Below are 23,684 nucleotides of genomic sequence, written 5' to 3'. Positions count from 1 at the left end.
TTTTGTCTCCCTCACACTTCCCAAAGCACAAAGAATTTGACAGTAAAATAAGAACCTTATTCCTGAGATTCTTATTCTGGTTTTAACAGAAAGAAAGAAAGAAAAAAATAAGACAGTATCAAAGAGAAGAAAATGTGCCTGTACATGGTGTTCCTGACTCAAAGTGAAAACAATGGCCCATTGCTATTTAAGTAGCTTCAAACTGAACTGCCTCAATTTATACACACATGGCAAAGGGTTCATTTTTCTAAGATACATCATTTATGTCTGCATGTTGTGGGATCTGCTTACAGCCTTAGTTATAGTTTTAAAATTGTAGCCATTTCTTAACACTAAGAACAAGTGTTTGTAAGAATCAGAAGGAGAAATAGCTGTTTGCATTTATGATTAAAGGGTGTACAGTTGAAGGGAGAAATGGTCAACTTGTCCAAGAAAAGGAGTGGGCAAATTCAAATTCTAGCTATGGAACTGACTCCTGTACCTTTGTGGAAATCACTAACCTATCTGAGATAAAGTTGTACTCCCTAATTATATGGGCAAAAATTAGTTTCATTACTCTTGATTTATATTGGTGCTATTGAGAAAATGAGTGATCCCCTTTCCATTTCATCTTCTCCAAAACATGGACAATTGTACAGGCAATTATTTTATCTATCACACAAGGTGCTTGCTTATTCCTTTGTTTATAAAACTATAAGTATATTGACAGGTTTCTGTTCCTGAGAGAACTGGTAAATTAGTGTCTTGTTTGTGATGTGATTAGCTAGTTTTTAAAGGTACTGAGTGCCTAAGTCCCCCTGAAATCATTAGAGACAACTAAATACCCTTAAATTCTAGCCATTGTCCCCATTTTTCCACAGTAATAATTCTTACCTCGTTAGCCACTTTTATCCTTTCTTGCAAAAAAATCCCACCTGTACATGATCTCAAGGCAAAGCAGAACATTTCATCACTGTTGGACAACAGGTAGCAGGATTGTTATTAAAGGTACTGCTTGCAAATCATCAGCTAGTTTTGGAAGTTGTATCTTTCCAGGCAGAATTATAGTCTCCAACCAAATTAAAACCTGACTAAACTGGACTGATTGCATCCATTTTTGCCCCAGGTTTGTCAAATGGGTTTAATATGTTCTCCTTTCAACCCAATTTCACTTCTATATTCCAAAGTTTGTCTTTTTGAAGTCGATGCAAGCACCCCCAGTGTCCCCCATCATCTTCTGTACTTTCCTCTTCACACTTAGGCTGCTTGGAGAGCAAGGAGCCATAGTACGGGAAGAGCAAACAAGAACACTACAGTCAGTCCCGTTCCTTATGGATAGACTCCTTCCCATTGCATGCTTGCTAATGACTGGAGAACATACTCCCATGGATGCACCACAGATTCTCCTTGAGAAACAGGGAGTCACCAGACCAGCAGTAAATACGCAGTCTCCGACTGCTGTTTTTGAAACTGGAACGAGTCTGAAATCTGCACATAATGCCACTCTATTGTCCTGATCTCGTTCAGCTCTAGGCACAGCCATCCTACACTGAAAGCCAGACTGCTTACAGGAGCAGGCACAGCTGCGCTGGCAGCACCTGCTCTCGCTGGGCTGCATGGCACGCGTGCTTACAGAAAGCCCGTTGGTTGTTCAGGTATCGCAGACACGCAATTGCTATGCCAGTATGCTACTTGTATGCCATTTGTCCTTCAAAAGTATTTACTTTTAAACATATCTATTTAAATTATTTTCATGGGTGAAAATCATTCATTGAAGAACCTCTTTTATTTAGAGGGACAACGCTGGGTGAGCTAAGCAGAAGGTTTAAAATCCTTAGAATTGCCAGAGCCACAAATCTTAAAATCACAGAATAATCCAGGCTGGAAGGGATTTTAAGGAGTATCTAGTTCAACTCCCTGCTCAAACCAGGTTTCTCAGGACTTAGAAAACCCCCAGGGTTGGCAAATGCAAAACTTCCCTGTGCAGCCGTGCCCACTGCCTAACCATCTTCAGGGGGAGAACATTTTTTCTTCACTCTGCTCTAAATCTCTCTTTTTTCCAACTTAGACCCGATGCTGGTCACTCTTCTTGAGTCCTACTGCAAAGCACAGACCCTGGAGACCTTGCTGGTAAAGGCTGAGGCCGAGGCGGCACTGAGTGCCTTGTCTGATCTGTGTTTGCTGCCACTAAATCACTCGCTGATCACAGCAAGTCTCACGGGTTCCTTGTTCATCCCCTAACTACAATTTGACATCCCTTGCGAGTCTCAGCTCCAGCTGAACACTGGCTTTTTTAACACCATCCCGGCGTGCCTGGACAGTGCTTCTAAGTGACTTGTCCTGAGCCATTCCGGCTTCGGCTGCTGTCCCCTGCCTTTCAGCATTCCAGCTCAGCCGTGAGTTACTTGTTCAGTCAAGCTGATCCAGTACAACTGTTTCTTATCCCAAGTGTCAGGATGGACCACCCTGGCAGCATCCACTCCGTCTGTTGTCATTCTAAGACACAACACCAGTTCAAATGTATTTATGAAAGGACAGTTACGACCATGTCTGTCTCCTCTGTATTAAGTGTAAAATAATTCTGGAAAGCCACACTTCTAGACCCAGACATGATGAGGTTTTGCTATTGCACGAAGTGCTGCATACCTCCTGGCTGCTGCTCTGATCCTTTCAGTTCCTCCAGTAGAGACAGGAAAATAACTGCCACCATCTCATAATAATTAATTGATTAATTAATGTGGAAAGCCCTCTGACACTTCTGATGTTTTTATTTACTGCTACCAGCAAAGCACTATGAGCAAAATTACAGTCAGTTGTCTGGTTTTCAAAGATACTAACTTTAAACTGCGGACCTGAGCTAGACAGCCTACTTTATTACCTGAGAGATCATGATTATTGTCACAAGTTAGCAAATTTAAGACCTCAGAAGCCTCACTCCTTGCTTTCTTTAATATATCCCTTCACAAAAGCTACACACAAACAGTCCTTTTACGATCACAATCAAGGGGGAAACTGTTGGGGGGAAATTATCACCACTTAATTAGAACACACCTGCTTCCTCCACTTAGGCTGCACAGCCTCTGTTCCTCAGATGCAAAAGTCAAACTTCATCCAGCTCCCCAGGGCCATACCACTGTCAGTTTCATACTAGGTATCTAAAATGGGCTAGTAGTTAGAAGCACACTCAATAATTTTCAAACGCATTGGCTCAAACCCCATTACCTTAGGGCATTCCTCTCACATTTCCATACATCTGCATTTCTCTCAAGCCATTGGCTTATGAGTTTTACCCAGTGTCAATCTACTGTTCCCACTTTGATGGGGAAAAGGTGCAGTCAGCAACAAACTTGTAAGCATTGGCCCTTGCAGAAAAAAAAGACTGTGTTTTATTTTATTTTGTTATTTATTTGGTTGGAATTTCATAAATGAAGCTCTTTTGTGTGTATGTGTTTCAAGAAAGCACTTTTTTCAGATCATTACAATTCCTCAGCAGTTCCTCAGAAACAAGTTCCTCCCTATGCTGCGTACTTCATTTTCTGCACTAAGTACTGCCCCTCAGCAGTAGCAATTACCATTTCAAAAGGAAAAAAAGTAGCACAAATACATTTTACAACTCTCCAAATTTCATAATAGAAAATAGCTAAGGAGTGATTTGCAATGTGGTGGTTAATTGCAAATCATTGCCAATATGCTCTCCACATGCCAAGTTTCATAGGCTTGCCATGTGGCATGTAATTTTAACAGACCATTTCTAATTATAGAACTTCAATTCCTCGAACCGGAGCACTTCCCTTTTCTATCTTCTACACCAGCTATACATTGCCACCTTCCACGATCCAGCACACACATGGTAGATACTAAAGCTCTATACAGAATATCATTGTTCATGCATTTTCATGCTGCAGTCAACACGCAACACATGAATTGTAGCCTCTGCTGCCCAGACATAAGCTGCTCATTTTGTTCGTACTTCCTTGCCAAATCCTCCCTCTGCTGAGTTTGGTCAAAGCCTTTCAGGTTAAAAAGGTGGTCCAAAAATGTGCCTAAATCTCAGATTCCTTTTTTTGAGGTTGTTGAAACTACTGATTTTGTTGAAGTCATCACACAAGTACATCTTTCCATCTGGATTTGTATTCTAAAGTATAGCACCAGAGAAGAGCATGAGACATAACCAAGATCTTAACAGTGTTGTGTTTTGAAGCAAATCAAAATTGAGCTACAATTTAGATCAGAATTTTGTGGGTCGAACCTCTCCCTAGATGGGATACTTTGTAGGTACCTTATTGAAAGGTGGTGATGTGTGGTGTGGGGAATTTTCTGTGGTAATGTTATCTCTGTTAGACTTACCCACTTGCAAAGAAGGCTTCTACTGTCCCAATGTAGCTGTATGTGCTGAGGCCTTTGGAGACTCTATTTGTCTAGGGAACAGACCTGCAAGTTCAAGGAAAAATCACCTTGCCACTGGAAAGATTCTCAAGATGCAGCTGAACTTCCGAACTATGGGCTACAGATGGCTGTATCACAAAGAAAGATCACCATTGCAGAAGATCACTGTTGTACAAAACGTTACAAGAGTGTTAGAGGAAGGAGTGTCTCTGAAGGACAAGATAAAAGAGCTGGCAGAAAAAAGCACATAACAAAACAGGCTTTTTTGTTCATCCTAAGAAATGGCTAAAAATACATACACTAGTCATAGATATAGAAAGTTAATGGATATCTACTGGAATGCTGTTACTTCTTATGTTCTTGGAAAACAGTCTTTATATATATACTTTTTTTTCCCCCCTTAGATTTGTGATTGCAGTCAGTGAGGCTTCATAGCTGTAGCTGGTAGAAAAAAGGTATTGGCATTTGAGGGCCAAATCTAGAAGTCCTTACAGAGGCAAACACACACAGAATTTGATTCGAGGTGGATACAAGTGAGGTCAAGCATTCATTATTTTGCTGTTCAGTGTAGTAGTTTGTTTCCCTTGTAGCCAGGCTTGCACAGTCCCTCACTCCAGTGGTTTCTGCCTAAAGGAAAAGAAAACAAGGTTGTGCTAGTTGTTAAAAGTGCCTCATGCCTTAAGCAGATACTCTGCTAGCTGCTTTTTCAGGCTGAACTAGATGTTCTCAGTTAACCTAGGTAAAACACATCAAAATTCAGTTATAATCATGAAATGCCCAGTTCAGGTTTGTCCAAATACTCATTAAACAGTTTGAGCCTTCCAAGTAGCTATGGACACACCTGTGAACAAACTGATCCCAATTTACATTTGCTTTGCTATATTGCCATGAAACCATCATAGCACTATGGTTTTAAGTCTAAAATACAAGTTGCAGTAAAAAGTCATGGAGACGGCACCCAACACTAATCCTTGCATGCCAGAAGTGTTCCGCTTCCCACATACTAACTCTGTTGTGTTCATAGGAAACACATTTCTTTTGTATTCTGTACACATTGCTCCTGTAAAGAGAACGAAAGCTATTTGCCTGGTGTCTGGCAGAGTTTCTTCAAGGCTGCTGATCCTCCATACAAGTCCCATACTAGCAAACCAATTTCTCTATATAAACTCATGTAAAGTCCCATATTTGATTTTAAGCCTGCCCAACATGAGAGAAGTTGTTCAGAGACACAGCTCAAAGAAGAAAGCACTACCCCAGTCTGCCCAGCTGCCTATTGGAGTAGTGATGCTGACAGGATTCAAAGTGAGCACATCCAGTCTTCCATTGGGAAAGAATTTAAAATAGTAGAGTAGAAATTTGAGTAAGATAAGAGCGTAATAAGGGGAAATGAACTTAAATGGTTAAAAGCTCCTGAAGAAAGTCTGAGTTAGCACAGCCCTTGTGTTGTTACCTAAACTTTCACGAAAAATTTCCAGTGATGGTCTGTCTTCCGATGAAGTTTATAGATATTCAATCCAATAAATGGATCCTATTGTACTCTAGGTTAGCTACATTCTGCATATTACTTTAAAGTCTTCATACTCATAATTTGAAGAGCCTAATAGTCACCATTACTAGAGTGGAAAATTTAATGCTACTAATTAAAATAGCTATGTGCATGAAGCTTAAAAATACTTTTATTGTTATATGGTTTATAACCTAACTATATCCAATATAAATGAATCTATATATGATTAACTATAGGGCATAGACTTTTTCCATTCTTGATGTACTAATTTTTCTGAAACTAAGTTAAACAAAGTAAATGCAGTACTTTGGAGTGCTACTATTTACATATTATAGCTAATTAGCAAGCACAATAACATAATCCTAGGGGAAAGGTCCACTGGCAACTTAATTAATTATCTTCTATTATTGTGTATCCTGTTAAAACGACAAGCATCTTACGCTGTGTAAGTCATCACAATTTTAATTAGCATACCCAAACCCAATATAAGCATAACTGCTGGTTTTGTCTGTGCTGAGTCCTCCTCAATTTTTGTACATAGGCACCTCTTCAAATCGTTTTTGCACATTCATTTGCTTAGAAATGTAACACAGATGCTGCTTTAAATGTTTTTAATGGAAATACTAATTATATGAGAAGTTAAAAATTAGTTTTATAACTACTGTAGCTGCCGCTGAAATATGTATGTCAGGAAACGGTGGAAGAGTAATTATGGTTGTGATACTAAGTTAACTTGTTTGCTATATACTGTGCTGAACGCATCCTTCTAAGAAAAAGACTCATCTACCCGCACACCCATACACTAGAGCCAACTCGCAGGCTCTCAGCGGGATCAGGACTCCCAGACCCCGGGCAGCCCATTGCGCGCCACCCCCAGGCTTTCAGTGCAGTTCGTGCCAGGGCGGGATGGGGGGGAGCAGCCCCCCCCGGCAGCAGTAGCTGGCGGTGCTGTCCAGGGTCGCACCGAGGAGAGGGACGGTCCCTTTGCTGCACCGTGGCACCCACTGGGCCCCTTGCCTTTGTGCCCCAAACACAGTGATCTACTTCACTACATGAAATATGACATCAGTTTTTCACTAACTTGAACTACCTTAGTCTGCTAGAATACTTGTCCATTACACAGGTACCATATACAGCCGCAGCAGGGGCTTTATTATTGCACAATTCCTGTTCTGGCTGAAAGGAATGGCATTCAGTGACGGCCAGTACCTGCTAACAGCCATCAACAAGGAAAATCACTCCGACCTTATATTCTGGAGACTGTTTCAAGCTTGCTGAAGCATTGAAAAGGGAGGATACAGTTCCACACCACATTCCCACACGCCATATGACCCCACTATCATATCCTGGAAATCAAACAATTTAATTTCAGAAGGAAGGAACCTGATTCCACCATTAAATGTTAGGCTCCGTTTTGTGGGTATAGAGAGGAGTTTGATACCAGAGGCCACCACCTGACTACACCAGAAAGTTTCTGTTTGAGCCCAGTTAAACCAGGGATTTGGCTTCAAGAGTCATTCATTACCATGATAAATCATTTGCAAAACAAAAAGGCACAAGTACTCCCTGAGTTTCTGGCCTTCAGCCTCAGCGTTTGTTTAGCCCAGGGTATAGTTCCATGTTGTAAAAAACCTTTGTCTTTTGTTCTGCCTTGAATATCTCGCTATGTTAAATGAGACCTTCATGTGAGAAAAAAATCCGCAGAATTAGTCACTTCCATCTCTCTTACCATTCTGTTTATCAGTTGAGAAACTACTTGATAGCTGAATATGTAAATGCTGCTGAACTCCAAGTACTTAGTTATGTTGTGTTGTTATAAAGTAGTATTTTCGTTAACAAGCAGTGCTGGCCTAGCTTGCTTTCATTGACAGTGAAGGGATTTGGACCTGTAAGTCATTCTCAACTGTATCAAGAAAAGGATTTAGAAACAATACACAGTATTGCTATGTCTTTCTGCAGCCCAATTTAAGTTACGACCCTGTTACTAATACTATCATCTTTTTTATTTCTTCTCCTTTGCTGCTAGTGCCTCTGTGCTGCCCTGCCCTCTGGCAGAGCCTGCAGCATCACCTGCCGAGCCCTTACCTCTGCAACACAGGGAGCAGGGAAGGCCAGCAGCAAGCTAGGTCGTAACTGTAAGAGTTTGCCTTGAGAAATGCTGAGGAGAGAGGTATGACACAAATGCTGCTCGTCCAAAGGACTTAGGCACATTCTTCTACTTGGGATTCCCAGCTGGAAGCTCCCTCCTAGAGCTAAGCACCAAGCAAATCCTTCTTCTCCAAACTAAGCCAGACGTTCCCCTCTTTCTGCCCAATACTCATGATCAGAAGATATCCACAAAGATGTGCCAGGTTTACCTCAAGAAACTTGGTATCTCTCGCTTTCAGAAAGATACTCCAGCTGCCTTATTTACTTCATGCACTCTTTAGGCTGGAGATCCGACCCTGGATTTCCCATGCCTGAAGTACGGCTGCTGAAGAACTCCTGCCTTTGGCATTTTTGCTGCCTTAGGTAGATGAGAGCCATGTAGTACATAAATGCAAGAAGATCTATATCATGAGCTGGACACACAGTTATTTACCACTGACAGGACTTGGGCAGTCCTGGCCATGCCCAGAGGCAGTTTGGCACCCAAAGGGCTGGTGGAAGGTGGAACTGTGAGGACCTGAGGCACTGAGTTAGGTGGCAGCAGAACAGAAGTTTTGAGTACCTAATTTTAGATTTAGGCACTTCAGTTAGCTAATGGTCTACCACAGCACAGCCTGAAGTATAGCATACATAGCAATGCCCACACTAACCTTAAACGTGCCCAGTTTAAGCACCAGAGTGGCAAGAGCAGGCAGCAGCGTAAGTTATAAGCCGTTCTGTCTGCATTGCTTTTGCATCGAGCTAATCCAATTAAGCCTCTGTCATTACTTCTTCACCACTACTGTATTCATGATGTAAGATGGCACTGTGTACAGGTACACGAGGAATTCACACTTCCATTTGTCTGCAGCCATAACTTCACACCTGTCATTTCACTTCCAAATGAGGTTATGTGAAAGCTTTACCAAAGCTTCTGTTTTCAACAATGCCAGTCAACATACCACCTTCAACATCAAAGTCAACTGTGGAATGATATACTATTAATTGGGAAGCAAGAATAATTTATTTCAGTTGTGGATTTGATTTTACCCAAGGAAATTAATGATGCAATATAAAGTAAATGCTACGACTTCAGTATGCAATTAAACATTTTGCTCAAGATCCAGGCTGTTTTAAACTTTTCCTTTTAAACACATTTTTAATTATGAATTGGAAAGAAAATAATTAATACATCTTTTAGTATGAATTTCTGCATACAGGACCAAGCAAGCAAGACAGCATACTCTTTAATGTGACCACGTTTTCAGAATAGACATTAACTGAGGCTTTTTCATGCACAGTTGATTTTGTATAAACTGATTGACACCTTTGGGGGTCGTCTTTCCACTGACTCATAATTTTGCTCACTCTTTAAAAAAGCCTTCTGCACACCCAGTATTCTCTAGTTAAAGCTGAAAATTCAACTCATCATATTTACACAATAAAAAGAAAATCCATTCTGTGTTGTTTTTAATTGCAAATCCTACTCAAGGGACTAATTCTCCTGCTTAAGACGCAGCCCTGTGCCTTCTACTAGAGAACCAACTGCAGTCAATTATGGTAATGAAATGTCAATAAATATAAAAATTTAATACAGCCTGCTCTTGGTGAGTGGCAGATGAGGACTTGCCTCCCAGACAAATTTGCTGGTGCTGCAAATATTAAATGCACCTGAAAGAGTAGCAGGTTGCCTGAGAGCTCTCCAGTAGAGGGATGGTGGGAGATCCAGGCATCTACTGGGTTTTTCCATTATGGCATAATCACTGCGCTAAGGCCACTGCACTGATATTCTTGACATTCAGACATCTTAACTTCTTATTATGAAGTGAATAGCATATTTCCCCCACAAACTGGAACCTCAGTGAGGGATTTTGAGCTCCCCCCCTTAACAATTACAAAAGGGAAATTAAGATGTGAAACTTGTTATTTATATGTGACCAGTTTCTCAATATGAAGTAGTTGAATCCTGTCACTATATTAAACTGCTCTTTAAGTAAAAAGTATTTGAGGTATGTTACTTATATTTTTTTCTTACTATTTGTATAAGTATATATACTTATATATAAAGAAATATGTATGAGTATGTATACAAAGAGAGAGAAATAACAGATGAACTAGAAAGTAGTTTATGAAAGATGGTTTGGCTGGGATTTCCAAAGACCAGATGCTAGTTTTGTCACCAATTTCTTTGGCCCTGAGTAAGCAATTTAAGGCTACTACTTCAGTTTTCCCAGGTGTAAAAGCAAGCAGTGAAACCTACCTCACAGGATACTTAACCATAATCCATTTACTTAACTGAAACATAACCACAGCTTTAAATACTTTGCAGACTTGGAGCAGTGTTATTCTTAATATCCATACAAAAACTGTAACTTCATTTTTCTTGTACAGTTTCCTTCAGTCAATGCCTTGGAACCACTAAGAGTATATATAAATAAAATGTTGTATTAAAAGTCAGTAACCTATTGATTATATTAAGGTCATCACCGGGAGAAGTTATTTTTAGTTCCTTTCAATCATCTCTCTACCTTGTCTGGCGAAAATTTTGTCAGATTTAAAGTCTTTCAGTTTTTTTTCTTGCTTTACTGCTCTTCATACTCAAGCAAAATCAATTCAGTAGTTTTAAAATAAAAAAAACATCCTTCAAAATACATGCCTCAACATATTATTTTTTTTTAAAGAGATTTTAAGGGATCAGTGCCTAGAAAAACAAATTTTTGCAGTATTGGCCCATTTCCTCTGGTGATACCTGGCCATTCTTTATTCACTACTTTATTATGGGGGACCTTAAAGGTGGGATTAGAGCACCAATACCTTTAGACAAATCATTAACCCAAAGTGTGTACTTACCATTGTGCTTGGTCTTAGTTTAGAGCCAGACTTCGCTTACGTATGCCTACATGGTGTGGTCAGCAAATTTCCCTGTTGCTGTGGAGGCTCCTAAAAAAGAAAGCTGTTGGTAATATTAGAGCAGCCAGGCAGGAAAAGGCATTTTGAAAATGTATCAATAACCTGGTGAGGTCTTGGCCAGTTGGCCAGGAGTGGTTCATGGCAGGAGCAAGCAACACACCTGGCCATTTCTGCGGGACGGTGGCACCGGAGGGGAATATCTAACCCTGGTGTAAACAGGGCTGAGCTGAAGGCGTATTCAGTTGAAGCAGTTGCTCAGATCACCAGCTCCTGATACACCAGCTGGAGCTGCCCGGTCTGGGAGCTGCCAGCCTGTCTCAGAGTGGACTCGTCCTGGCCCCTCTGCTTTGCCTTCATGCGGCGGCGTTCCCGCAGGCTGCGGTACCTGAGCACTTCTCCGCTGGTCACCATCCCGTGACAAAGCATGCACATCTTCAGAGTGGCAGGGGCTGGTACGGCCGCGTGCATGGGAACATCCCCATGGTGGGACTGGGCTTAGCCAGAATGGTTGCAGAGTGCAAGCAGTAGGGGGGTTGCCCGAGATCCAAGGATCGCCCAGGGATGTGTCAGCTATAACAGGCTTTGGGTATACTTTACTTGTGAATATCACCTTTTATAACAGGGTGTGTTAATATCAGCTGCCTGTTGGATCTCGATATACAGGTGTCACTTTGGAAATCTCATAAGACAGGTCAGCCTGCCCCGAGAGCAGACGGGCAGCAAGACCAGGGCAGCAGCCCCCCGGCGCCGTCCCACTTCTCTCTGTGCCCCAGGGAAAGCAGCTTGGTGTGGCTCTGCTGGGAACAATGTGCAGCTGGCCCGTGTCACACACCTGCCCCTCTGCCTTTGCTAGCAGGGACAACTCGCCAGGACAAGTCTGTTGGAACCAGCTCCAACAAATACCAGGATTTTGTGTAGCTAAGGAGAACAGAAACCGCCCACACAATACCTCTGCTTCCTGTGGGAACACACCGACATTTCTGGGCTTGAATAGAGGTTTCTGGCCAAGTTACGGACACGGGACCATTTCCCATTAATAACGTTATGTCCTGCTGGACTAATACGCCCAGTGTAGGTGTGAAGCTCATTTCATCAGTCTTGCTTTGCAAGATCATACAATTACAATGAAAACAAGAGACACAAATGAATCAAACGAACCAATATGGGGACAGCTACCATAAGCCTATAAGCTACCATAAGCTCTTCTCATATATAAAGCTTCTACAAAAAGCTAGTACAGACAAACAAGCATTCACAGTGATGTGACATTTTTTAATAATATTTTCAATACATACCGTTGTACTAAATCTGATTTATATATAAAATTATCTTGACTTGATAACATCACTAAATTGAGAATGATTCTTTTATCCAGGAGTATCCCGGTTGTATGTAATTGCTTGAAACATCCTAAAGGGATTCCGTGGGTGTGACAACCAGACAGAAATGCAATTCTGTTTTACAGGTGGATTATTCTGTAATAGCATCCCAAGCTGGAGCCACCCTCAACAATCTTATGAGCCATGCACAAGAACTAGTAGCAAAGCTTCGTTCCCTGCAGTTTGATCTACGAGAATTTGTGTGTCTCAAATTCCTGGTGCTGTTTAGTTTAGGTAGGTACACTCTACTCTTCGTACTTAATAATGGACTGGGTTTTTTTCCTAAAAACATTGAAAATATTTTGCTTTTCTTATTTTTTTCCTGAAAAACATGATATCGAAATATATTTAATAAGATTCACAGTAAGATTATTTCTTAAATATCACTTGCAGGAAAATTATGTGTTAGGATTAGAAGTGAGTTTCTATGGAAATTACTCCTAAAACCTATGGAATTTAATAAGTATTACAAGCTTTTTGTGTTTCTGTATGTGATTTCTGAATATTCCAGAACAAGGATAAAATTCTATTAGAAATTCTGGAGAACAGTGGAAAGTACAGATTGCCATGTTTTTCTGTGATATTGAATACAGTTATGTAAAGCAGACGGAGTGGGGATATGGTTGAAATATCTTTCTTTTTCAAAGGCATCTGTGGTAAGTATAAACAATCTTCTTTGCATATGATGGCTGTCACATCACAACCCATAAATCAGGAATGTATCTCACAGTTTTTAAAAAGTGAAAGGAACTCTTAAAGTGCAAATTAATGATAATAGCTTTATGACAGATCTGGCCAGGAAATAACCTTTAAAGAGAAGATTGTTTTGTACTAGTGGAGAGGACATAGAATGGGAAAGATACCTATGCAAGACAAATTAGTTAAACCAGTGCCCTCCAATGAATCAGTCAAGAAAAATCACCAGTGCCAGGAATGAAAAAGGGCTTAGGGAGATGGATTCCTATTGACTCCAGAGGAACAGATTTTCTGCCTGTCCTCAGTTTCAGGTTTGCAGTATGTTGACTTAATAAAGCTGGTCTAAATAAACTTTGGCCAAGTGAATTTCTGTTCAGACAGTTAAAAGGGGAGAGTTAAAAATATAAATCAGGTCCAGAGCCAGCCATACCTCCATAGCCCAAACTCCTATTTTACTCAGAAGACATTTTGTCCACAAAGAGAGTGAACGGTTGAACCAAGCACAACAACGAAAGAAATACCAGCAGCGGTGGCATTTAGTAATGCTTTTCTTTAATTTTCAGTTTTTTTAAAAAAACTTCATAAAGGAATTAAATTCTACAAATAAATTGTTATAATACAATTGCAACAACAGGTTTGGTTACACTGTAAAGCATCAATTACTGTCTTAAATATGTCCCTCCATGTGGTGTTTATAGTTTGAACCTGCTTTGGAAAATTTTCAGTGAAGCTTTCTTTAAATACAGGGACCATAAAAGATCAATACTTCAGAGGTATAGGACACAGAACATGTAGAAAAAAAAAGAATTATTTTAAAAATTAGAACTATGCTAATAGAATTGATTGTTATGATGTATGTACATTCTGAATCCTAGGAAGAGATGATGGATTTCCCTGGTAACTATTAACATTTTGTATTCAGAGCTTAGTTGCTTTCCATGTCCTAGATTTGGAGAAGGAAAAGCCAGCCATCTGTTACAGAAATTCTGTTTTATGAATTAATCTGATGAATAACAAGAATTCAGTTTTCCTAACTCCTAATAACTGAGTTTTTCAGTCATTAGACAGTGGCACAGAAACGCCTAAAGAGCCTGTAGCTTCCCCCTGATAAAATATTTAGAGTTTTCATCTCAGTTCAGTGATATTTTAAATTAGCTGAGTAAGTGAAGTGCATTTGGAAAATTCTCACATTTAGGTGGCCTTTTTGTTTGATGAGTTTCACCAGCTCTTCTAGTACTTTTCATTGATTTAGGAATTGTTCTTACATCTTTAGCTCTCATAATTCTGCCAGGTAGCGTGCCCAACTTCTGAAGCAGTTGGGCAGGAATACCTTACAAATTTTATCCAGTTAGGATAAAGCCAGGTTATCCAGTTTTTTTCTCATTTATGCTACTACAAAAAGAGTAATTCTACTGCTAATAGGAGCCTTGTAGTCACATCACTTGCATATAAAAGTGATGTAGCTAAGAAAGGTTCAACACCTTTGAAACCAATTAGTTCATTAGCTAGCATACTACATAATTCCATTTGCTAATAGTCAAAGCCTGACGTTATTCTGCAAAGAATAAAATATAAAGGTGTTACCACTTGACCCACAGGACTGAAGCAAATATTTAATGAGAATGATGACAAAACCGAAATGAAAAACACAGATACCCTTTCCAGCTAAATACTTAAGTCTGTGCCCAAAAGTATGAATGAATCATCTGGCTGGAGTTAATAAGACACCTCACAACCTAAAAGTGAGTCAGGTTTTGAAGACATTGAAGTGCCTAAGAACGCTGGCAGGCATTCAGCAGGGCTGTCAAAACTATCTAAGCATCAAATCCTACATAAATAACTGGGAGCAATTATTGTACCTAAGTATCTAGGTGCATTTGACACATACCTACATCTCTTAGGCGTCTAAACAGAAAATCGGTCTTAATGCCAAAAATATACCGCTTAATAAAAATAAAAAAAAATCAAAAACCTTAGCTGACTCTCATTGAAAATCTGACCCCATAATGTTTAATGGAATAAAAAGCGCCTCAAGACATACCAGCCTTTTTTCATTTCTGAGGATCTTCACCCACAGGGTTAACCAAACAACTAAAACCTTATCTTATTGTTCTTTAGTATAGTACTTGCTTGAAAAATATATGTCTAATATAAAGCCTCTCAAAGGCAACACAAAGTCAATAATCCGCAGAATTAATTTATTAAGAAGAAGCTGTTTGTTTTTTATAACCGCCCAGGTAGGAGGCTGCCTTGTAAAGCTGTTTGGTATTCATGGCAGTAACGTATTGTCTGTCTCTTCACAACATGGCAATCTCCTTCAGGGCAAAGAACTTTGTTCCTGCCTTTTTTCCTAACATTTCAGAAGTGATTATCTTAGTAAACTAACAATAAAATAATGTTCAAAACCCAAAGCACTTACAATAACTTTTCAAAACACAAGTAAGTCATATCACTTTTGCTTGCTAGATTTTAAATGAGACAGGTAATTGTTTGTTATCTACTCATCAAAAGTTCCAAAGGGTTTATACAGGAAAATGCTTTTGATTGATGGTAGCATTAAAGAAGATGCTGTTGAAGCTTAGGCAGATGCATATTTATTGTAGCCTTTGTGGCTAGCAGTGCACAACTCTTTCTGCAGCCAGGAAGACTCCACTCCAGTAAGCCAGCCAGCTTTCTCCAGCGGGCCGTCTGGTCCAGCTGGGCCCATCTGATCAACACTGCCAAGTATATAATGGTACAGTTGACTCAGGAATTATTTAATAAGCCAGAATAATTTGTTAACTAGTTTCTTAAGTGTGACATCTCTTTAGTTTAGTTCTACATAGTATTGATATATGTAGAGTTATGTAACTTTTAAATTCCCTCCACCAGTTATAAAAAGCAAGTATCTTTACAGCTAGGTAGTTCTTACCTCTCTGTACATAAAAGTCTTCCTTCATGTACATGGATCTTCATACTTCAGTGACTGTCCGTCTACCCTTGGTGGTTCCTTATGCCATCCTTCAGCCCAGTCACTGCCAATGTCTGGAGAGGAGCAACTTCATCACACCTGAACTGTTGTTCTCAGCAGATAACCACTTCAGCTGAATCAGTCCTTCAGCTCTTGTGCTCTCACAGGTTAAAAAGTCAGAGAACAAATCAAAGAGAATCAGCAGAATCACCACTATCACTCTGGAGATTACCATATCGTGCACAGTACAGACTCAGCTGTGTTTTAGATGGACAAAAGCCTTGATTCATAAGGACATTAAAGCACCAGCAGAGACCCTTCCCTTCACAGCTTCACTGCACCATCAGTGGTCAGGCAATTACTCTGTTAAGACATAGGACGTTTGGACAAAATATAAATTCCATCACATTACTCTGATCCACTTTCTTAATCTACAGATCTACTACACTAGTCCATCAGGGTTCCCTTAAAGAATCACAGCCTTCCCAGGAGTCAGTCCACCGTGGCAATTTATCACTGTGTACCTCCTCCCTACACATAAACAAACACGTTGCTTCCCTCTCTCGCTGCACACCAGAACAGCATTACACAAATCAACCAGTCTAATTGACACCTGAGATCACAGTAAAGCAAATAGAAACAGGTCTTGTGACCAAAACTGCCCTTCACAGTTTTGGTTGTGTAGCCTGGTATAACTGCTAAGCCATCTTCTAGTCCCTTCTTCCCTGACATGATCTCTGACGGAAAACTCTGAATTCTGTACCAACATCTGTCTTTGCTGCAAATGATACACCAGATGCTGATTGAATGTTTTATTTGAAGATGAGCTGGACTGCTGAAGCCAAAGCATTTTATTGCAAAGGAGCAACCCATCTACCAGTATGATTTATTTGAAAGTAGTTTTCTATTTAGGTGGCCTAGAAATACCAATTTGTTATCAATCTCCATTCCAATTATCTTGAGCTACTAGCTTGCTTTGAAGTAAACCAGGACACCAGTTCTGATAGCAATTACCCTTGCCAACCTTTTTTTGGCTGAGGGTGACATCCTATTTGTAAACTCCAAAACATACCTGGTTTTTGGTGCGTCATTCCTGAGTTTTCACATACAGAGGTATTATTTCCTTAATTCCAGCTAAGGGAGTGAAGGTAAGCAACATACCATACCTGAGTCAAATTGTGCTTTATCAGCCCATTTTTTTTCACAGTCTGAAGATACATGGATTAAAAAAAATCAGCAGGTGAAGAGATATGGCAACCTGGATTTTCTTGGCTACTTAGTTGCATTTGACACGTTTCTTTCAAGCAAAAAGAACTGACAGAGCCATGACAATTCAGCAACCGTAATCACACGGTGGAAAGTCAGTGGCCAGGCAATAATGGGAAAGAATAAAGAAATCTTTGACAGACCTGAGTGTTAAACCTACTTTTAACACTACTTTATGAACTCATGTCCAAAACATGGAAAGAACACATCTGAGAAAGATGCTGATCACTTCATTGTACAACTGTTTATCAAAATTACCACTAAATGAGAATAAAAGTATCTTGCTTTCCCAAAGCTAACCAAATTGAGGATAATGCCACTTCTTTACCCTAATCCCAGAGTAATAATACACCTAATTTTTCTATAGCATATAACTAGTGCACAATCAAAAAATAGGCCAGGCCTAAAAACAAATACAAACCATTTCTTTGTCTTTAATAATTGCTGGTTTGAAAGAAGATACACTACAGATAGATGTGCTGGTTTTGGCTTAGTTGCTGATTGGGGTTAAACCACAGCAATAGAAAAAGCAAATGTGTCAGTTTATCGCCTGTTTCAATTTTCAGTACCAAATTTGACATTAGTTTGGAAACTCCCTTTTTTGTCATATAACATAATTAAAAATAAATAAAATAAAATAAATAATAATAATAAAAAAAAAGAAAATACAAATAGCAGCAAATTGCTGCCTGACATATGCTGTTGAATTCTCCAGTTCTGGGACTGACATAGATTGGCATGCTCCACTGGGGTGAAACCTTGGCCTCACTAAAGCCAACGAGAACATCACATTGCTGTTAGTGGAGCCAAAATTTGCCTCACTGTTTCTATGAGTTGCTTCCTACCATAAAGTTCAGATAATTTTTTCAGCAAATAAATTTGCTAAATGACTAAATTTAAACGATGTTCAAAGAACCAAATGAGTACCTTGCATGGGATATTCTCTATCATCTTCTGATGCAACAGATCTCTTCATTTTACCATCCGGTAGCTTTACAGAGTGGAGACTTAACCTGAAATCAGCCATCTTCTCTTCACCAAAACTTCCCATCTGTCCTACTAGTTTTTATTATCTGAATTCATCAAGGATGTCTCCCACCAGAGCAGTTTGTAAAGTGAAATGCCAATAGGAAGAAAGTTAGACATCCCTTGACCCATGTCCAGGCACTTGTCTGCCTGTGGAGCTAAATGCTAGATTGGGCAGTAGCTGATTGGTACTGCTGCCTTATCGTCGTCAGGACACAGATAAATGTACTTCATTTAATAAATGAAGGCTTTATCAATGGGCAAATAATTGCAGAGCCGCTATTGATCTCACATCTCACTTAGCACGAGACAAGAGGGTCCCGTAGAAACGGTAAACATTTAATCGCTGTGGATGACAAACAGTGGGCTCTTGCTTAAACAACAAACCCAAGCAAAAAAACCCTGTTTTCAAACAAACCAGAACCTTACTTAAGGGTTCAGCAGAAATGCATCCAGAACTGCAAAACTCCACTCCTTTTTCTGTTAAATAAGAAGAATATTAGCAAATTAATATTTCCCTGCTTTTAGTCTCCTTGAAGTGTCAGAGCTGAGATGGGAGGAGGTATTTGAAGTACTAAGCTCCACCATTTGCACTTTTGGAAAAGAAACGTGCCTGTGAAGTTCTTCTTGCAGACAAATCAGGCTGAAATGAAGCAATTTTGAGGCAGACTTTAGCCTTGGAGGGCTGGAAGGAGTCTCCTGCAGACGTGCACCCAAGGAGCAGCAGCACAAAGCCTGCCTGTGCTGTGTTCCACGTGGCTCCAGTAGCTCACATCAATGCAGTTAAGCAACATTCTGGAGCCAAAAAAAAACCCAAACCAAACCTCTCGCATTTTTTAATATACTTTATGTAACATCATTGGTCTATTAGATGTACAGACTAGCCGAATCTCTGCTCCAGTAATCTTGCAATCTAAATATACAGAAAAGATAAGATAAAAAGCAGCATCAAACAATGATGGAAAATGGGGCTGCACATATTTTCACTTCCACAGTTTTTGCTGAGGATTAAATCTGGGGTATCATGTATGCAGATAGGAAAATAAGCGTATAAGCATTAGCTGGAAGCAATATAACAAAGAATATTGATTAAATTTTTGTAGTACTTATAATGCTTAAATGCACACAAACTAAAAGAAGTATGAAATGAAGGAATTAGTGAGGCAGGGGACTTTATCAGACCAAAAGGAAAACAGGACACAAGACCCAAGAATTATCCAAGAACCAATTCATGCAGGATTATAGACACCTAAGTGTAATACAGACCTAAAGGTATAACCTAGCAAATTTTGGCATGCAGATCTTTATTGCAGCCTTCTTAATAATCATATTATATTTTCAACAAATATGGATCTGCCTTTTACACTCTCTATTTAATAAGACTGCCCTAGCTTTTCAAAGCACAGTCCACAAATCATGGGAACTTACTAACAAACACGAATTAGCTAAAAAGCTGCTTCTTCCTCCCATTATTCTGATATTTTAGTATCAGAATGAAACTAATTAAACTAGCAGGTGACTGGCTCAAAACACAAGAATTCATTCTTCAACGCAGCATATTATCCAGCTCTGGCACTCCTTGCTCCAAGACGTAGAGGATGTTGAAAGTTTTTGTGGTTATTAAAGTCACATGGAGAACTTAACAGAAGGAAAATCCATCGAAAGCTATGAAATACAAACCCCACTGCTTCTGGCTGTTGCTAACCTCCAGCTGCTGGCGCCTGAGCGGCTGCTCCTGGGATGCATCGCTCCATGCTTTTCTTCTTCTTACACTATTCCCTAGGGCATCTGCTCCTGTCAAAGATGGGACAGTGGTCTAGCTGGTCCAGAGTGCCAGCACAGCCATTCTCATGCTCTTGTTGGGTAGGTGTGAGCATTTGTAGTTTTCAGGGACTCTATTCTCCTTCCTGTGAAGTGGTCCTGGTGGTTCTCTGGCAGGATACCAAGAAGCCCACAGATAACACTACTTCATCTTCACAAAGCACCTTCAGTCCCGGGATCTGAAGTAGGTGCTATGAATTTGAAGCAAAGAGTATCACACACCAGCCTCCCTTGGCAAGCCAGCACTGGCCGGTAACGGAGCACTTGTCCAGGGGCAGGCTGGGCTTCACAAATGTGTCCACTTCTTACTCGAAGCGACAAATGGCACTTAGAGTTTAATGCAGTGTTCAGAGTGGTCACTCTAGCCACTTTTACTTTTGATAGTTTGCAAATATACAACTACTTTTGCCCCTGTTTTTTGGTGTTATTTTTTTTAACAAATATGTTATTTATAATATACATGTATAACTGGGCTGTTATTGTGGGGTGGTTTTATTAAATCCATTGGCAGTTTTCTTATATTCTTGTCACTCTTTTACCAAGTGTACTTGTAAGATTGCACCTGGTGAACACCAGATAGCGAGCAGTTGAGGATTCTGTACAATTAGCACTGAGCCAGGGCTTTCAGGCTTCCCCACATTACATTTAAATTTAGAAAAATACTTCCTGCACGCTTGTCAAATCCACGCTTATATCTCAACCCTAATGTCTAACTACAGTAAGCATTGGAGGATAATACTGGCAAAGAAACATTTCCTAAACTTTATGTAATCATTTGGAATTCAGGAAGGATTAATTAGTATTCAGGAGATGTGACTGCTCAATATTTATGCCATAGAGACTTGGCAGAAGCAAATAATGGTACATAAAGCTGATGCTTGTCTTAATTAAATGCAATATAATAGGTGTTGAGGATTTTTTTTCTTAGTGAAGAGAGCAGTTTAGCAATGACCAGATATAACTCATTCTGAAGTTCAGAGTTTAAAACTAATCAATATGTATTTATAACAAGGGAGGGACTGAATATAATTTATTATTAGCTGACAGCTGACTAATAGATAAAACCAAGATTTATTTAAGTATGTTTTTCCACATACTAATTTCTGACAAAATATTTGCCCCCTTGGATTCTTTATTATTTTTTGCTGTACTAACAGTATTTCGAACAGACTTTTTGAAATTAACATCTCATCTTCAGATAGGCTCGGAATGAAACCAGAGAATTTAGAATAAGACATCTAGCTAGGACAATCCTTTCGCTGTGGCAAACTTAATTAATAGTAACATTTACTAATTTTATGATTAGGAATCCTTAACGGCAGATGATTTTTTAAAATGCTCCTTTACAGTATACAATCTACATAGGTGATGATGAACAGGTGCTGACTGGCAGACAGTGCAAGGGTGACAGGCACAATTCCAGTACACCTACAGCCCAGGCTTGTCTCAAATGTCACAACAAAAAGGTTTGAGAGGAAATATGAAGAAGTTACATAAATAGGTCTGGCATATTAAACACGAGAGGCAGAGCAGAGAAAGCAGAAAAGTACTTGGTCTGCAAAGGTGGTGAGTGGAAAATGGACACGGCACTGCAGGCAAGTCAGAGGCAGGAGACGACCTCGTGGTGCTGAATGACTGATGATGGGTAAGGAAGGAACAGCTACAAGACCTTGAAAGTGAACACAATTTATGTCTGATGTAGCAGGGAAAAGGGAAGATGCAAAAAGATGGGGAAGCAATGAGCTCGGAGGGGTGTCTTGGCAGCACGGTTTGCCAAGGCCAAAGGAGGAAATGCTGTGGTAATTGAGATGTAATAAGGTGAGGCAACATGGTATTTGCTAAAAGTTTAATGTAGTAAACAACAGCTCCTGTGCACATCCCATGGAAGTCAATGAGAATACATCTGCAGGATTAGCTATGTAGTATCAGTTTGGGATTAATTATATTAGAAATAGACAAATTTAAAGGCGAAGGCCACTGTCTTTTGGAAGACCTCATCTCTGGGTATGACGGAGGCTCTGTTTCTTGAAATCTGAAATCAAGATGACTGCTTCTTTAAATTATTATGATACAGCTCAGTCAAAAGTTACAGACTTGTCCAACTGCTGGATGGAGATCTATGGCTTGCATTGAGCAGAAGGCTGAAGGAGGTAACTATGATGATTATACAGGTCCTTTCTTGTCCCCAAATCAGTGAAAGTAAATTTTATAGGCAAGAAGTTTAAATTTATCATGAGTCTCCTAATTTCACAGTTCTTAAAAACTTTTCCCCATCTGCCAAGTTCACATTTAATAACTTCTAATATGAGCAGTTGTCAGCAATCTTATGTAGTCTCTTGCTGCTGTGTGTCCCACATTGCCTTGGGAACTAGGGATAAATCTCTTATTAGCGATGATGAGGGCCAGGAGAACAGTTACATAGGCAGTCTGCTCCTGGAACTTTTCGCTCTTCTCTGGGTCTCAAGCAAAGCAGCCAGGCTCCTCCACCTCCTCCATTCTGCCACTAGAAGAGCTATTCCGCTTTTCTACTTTAATCATCTGGGAAAGTAAAGCCAATGAATATGGACAAAACCTCATTTCAGAATCATCTCATGAGGGATGTTCTCCTTTCATGGAGCCAGCATTGCCCAACAGAGAAATCAACCCTCTTGTCGCTAATTCTGCTTCTGACTCCGTTACTGACTATGGAGCTTTGAAGTTCTTAAATAATATCTCAACTACCCTATCTGGTAAATGGTAACAACAGTTATCTAGATTTGTAAATAGTGGTGAAATCCAGAGTATCAAAGATACTGCCTAAGGTACAACCATATTGAAACAACATTGCTTGAAATGTCTACAGACACCATAACAAAGACCATTGTTAAAAGGTATCTGATTTAAAATATTTTTAATAGATTTTGGAAAAATTGGATCCTTTCCTTTATAATTTACTTAACATGAAAGTAGCTCATTGCTGAATTTTCATATTAAGGTCAAAAGCAGTGCCAATATTTTGAAAATTCACCCTTTGAGAGGCTATTTTTAGAAGTGAATTTTAGCACATGCAAGACAAAGTGGATTTTCTTTCGCCTTATTCTTCTATTTCTCTGCTTTTTTCTGCTTTCTTTATAGAGAAACAAAAGCAAAGACATATTCACTTTACTTTATCTGCCAAACCCCATAGCAAAGTCAATTAAAAATCAGTCCTTAAATTTCTTATACATGATAAATGATGGTGTATGGAGTGACGACTTTGATGAACAGCCATTTGCTCCTGAGAACACTTTTTCAGTGAGCTGACAGGTTTTAGTCCAGCCTCCCATGTAGGTTCCACACATCATCCAGGCAGTATGGAAGAAACTAGGACAGCGTCTAACAGGTACACTTTAAAATGAAATCTCCAATTAATTATTTTTGTGGAAAAAAAACCCCACATAATATAAAAGGAATAAAATACAAATGCTGGGGTTATAAGGTATAGTTAAGAATTAAATCAGTATTTTTAATAAATAATCATTCATTTCAGCCCTGGGTATAGGAGTCATGAGTGATATAATTCTTGCAAGAATTCCAGAGATAGCCTCCTGTTTCATAGCTGATCTTTTTTTTATAAACTACACTAAATTATAGAGGAAATTTAATAATCACTGTTGAT

General features: G+C 39.6%; 1 protein-coding gene and 1 long non-coding RNA gene across 5 annotated transcripts in view; one reads left to right on the top strand and one right to left on the bottom strand.

Moving 5' to 3' along the window:
• Window positions 1-23,684, top strand: part of NR5A2 (nuclear receptor subfamily 5 group A member 2) — a 96,164-nt gene that overhangs the window by 53,026 nt on the left and 19,454 nt on the right. For 3 of the 4 annotated variants that reach the window (XM_027793339.2, XM_005242020.3, XM_055815077.1), the window contains one exon: window positions 12,375-12,522. In XM_027793339.2, the coding sequence (XP_027649140.1) occupies window positions 12,375-12,522 (148 nt within the window). Of the gene's footprint in view, window positions 1-1,240; window positions 10,649-12,374; window positions 12,523-23,684 lie in introns of those variants that run through there. The other variant, XM_027793340.2, reaches the window with a different exon arrangement.
• On the bottom strand, window positions 4,868-22,805 carry LOC114013450 (uncharacterized). The gene is made up of 3 exons (XR_003556422.2): window positions 15,896-22,805; window positions 10,850-10,939; window positions 4,868-4,992 (listed from the first exon to the last, which is right to left on the bottom strand). It is a non-coding gene; the product is annotated as an uncharacterized LOC114013450 (long non-coding RNA).

This window comes from Falco peregrinus, chromosome 10, assembly GCF_023634155.1.
Source record: "Falco peregrinus isolate bFalPer1 chromosome 10, bFalPer1.pri, whole genome shotgun sequence".
NCBI lineage: Eukaryota > Metazoa > Chordata > Aves > Falconiformes > Falconidae > Falco > Falco peregrinus.
This window is presented reverse-complemented; position numbering and strand designations above follow the sequence as displayed.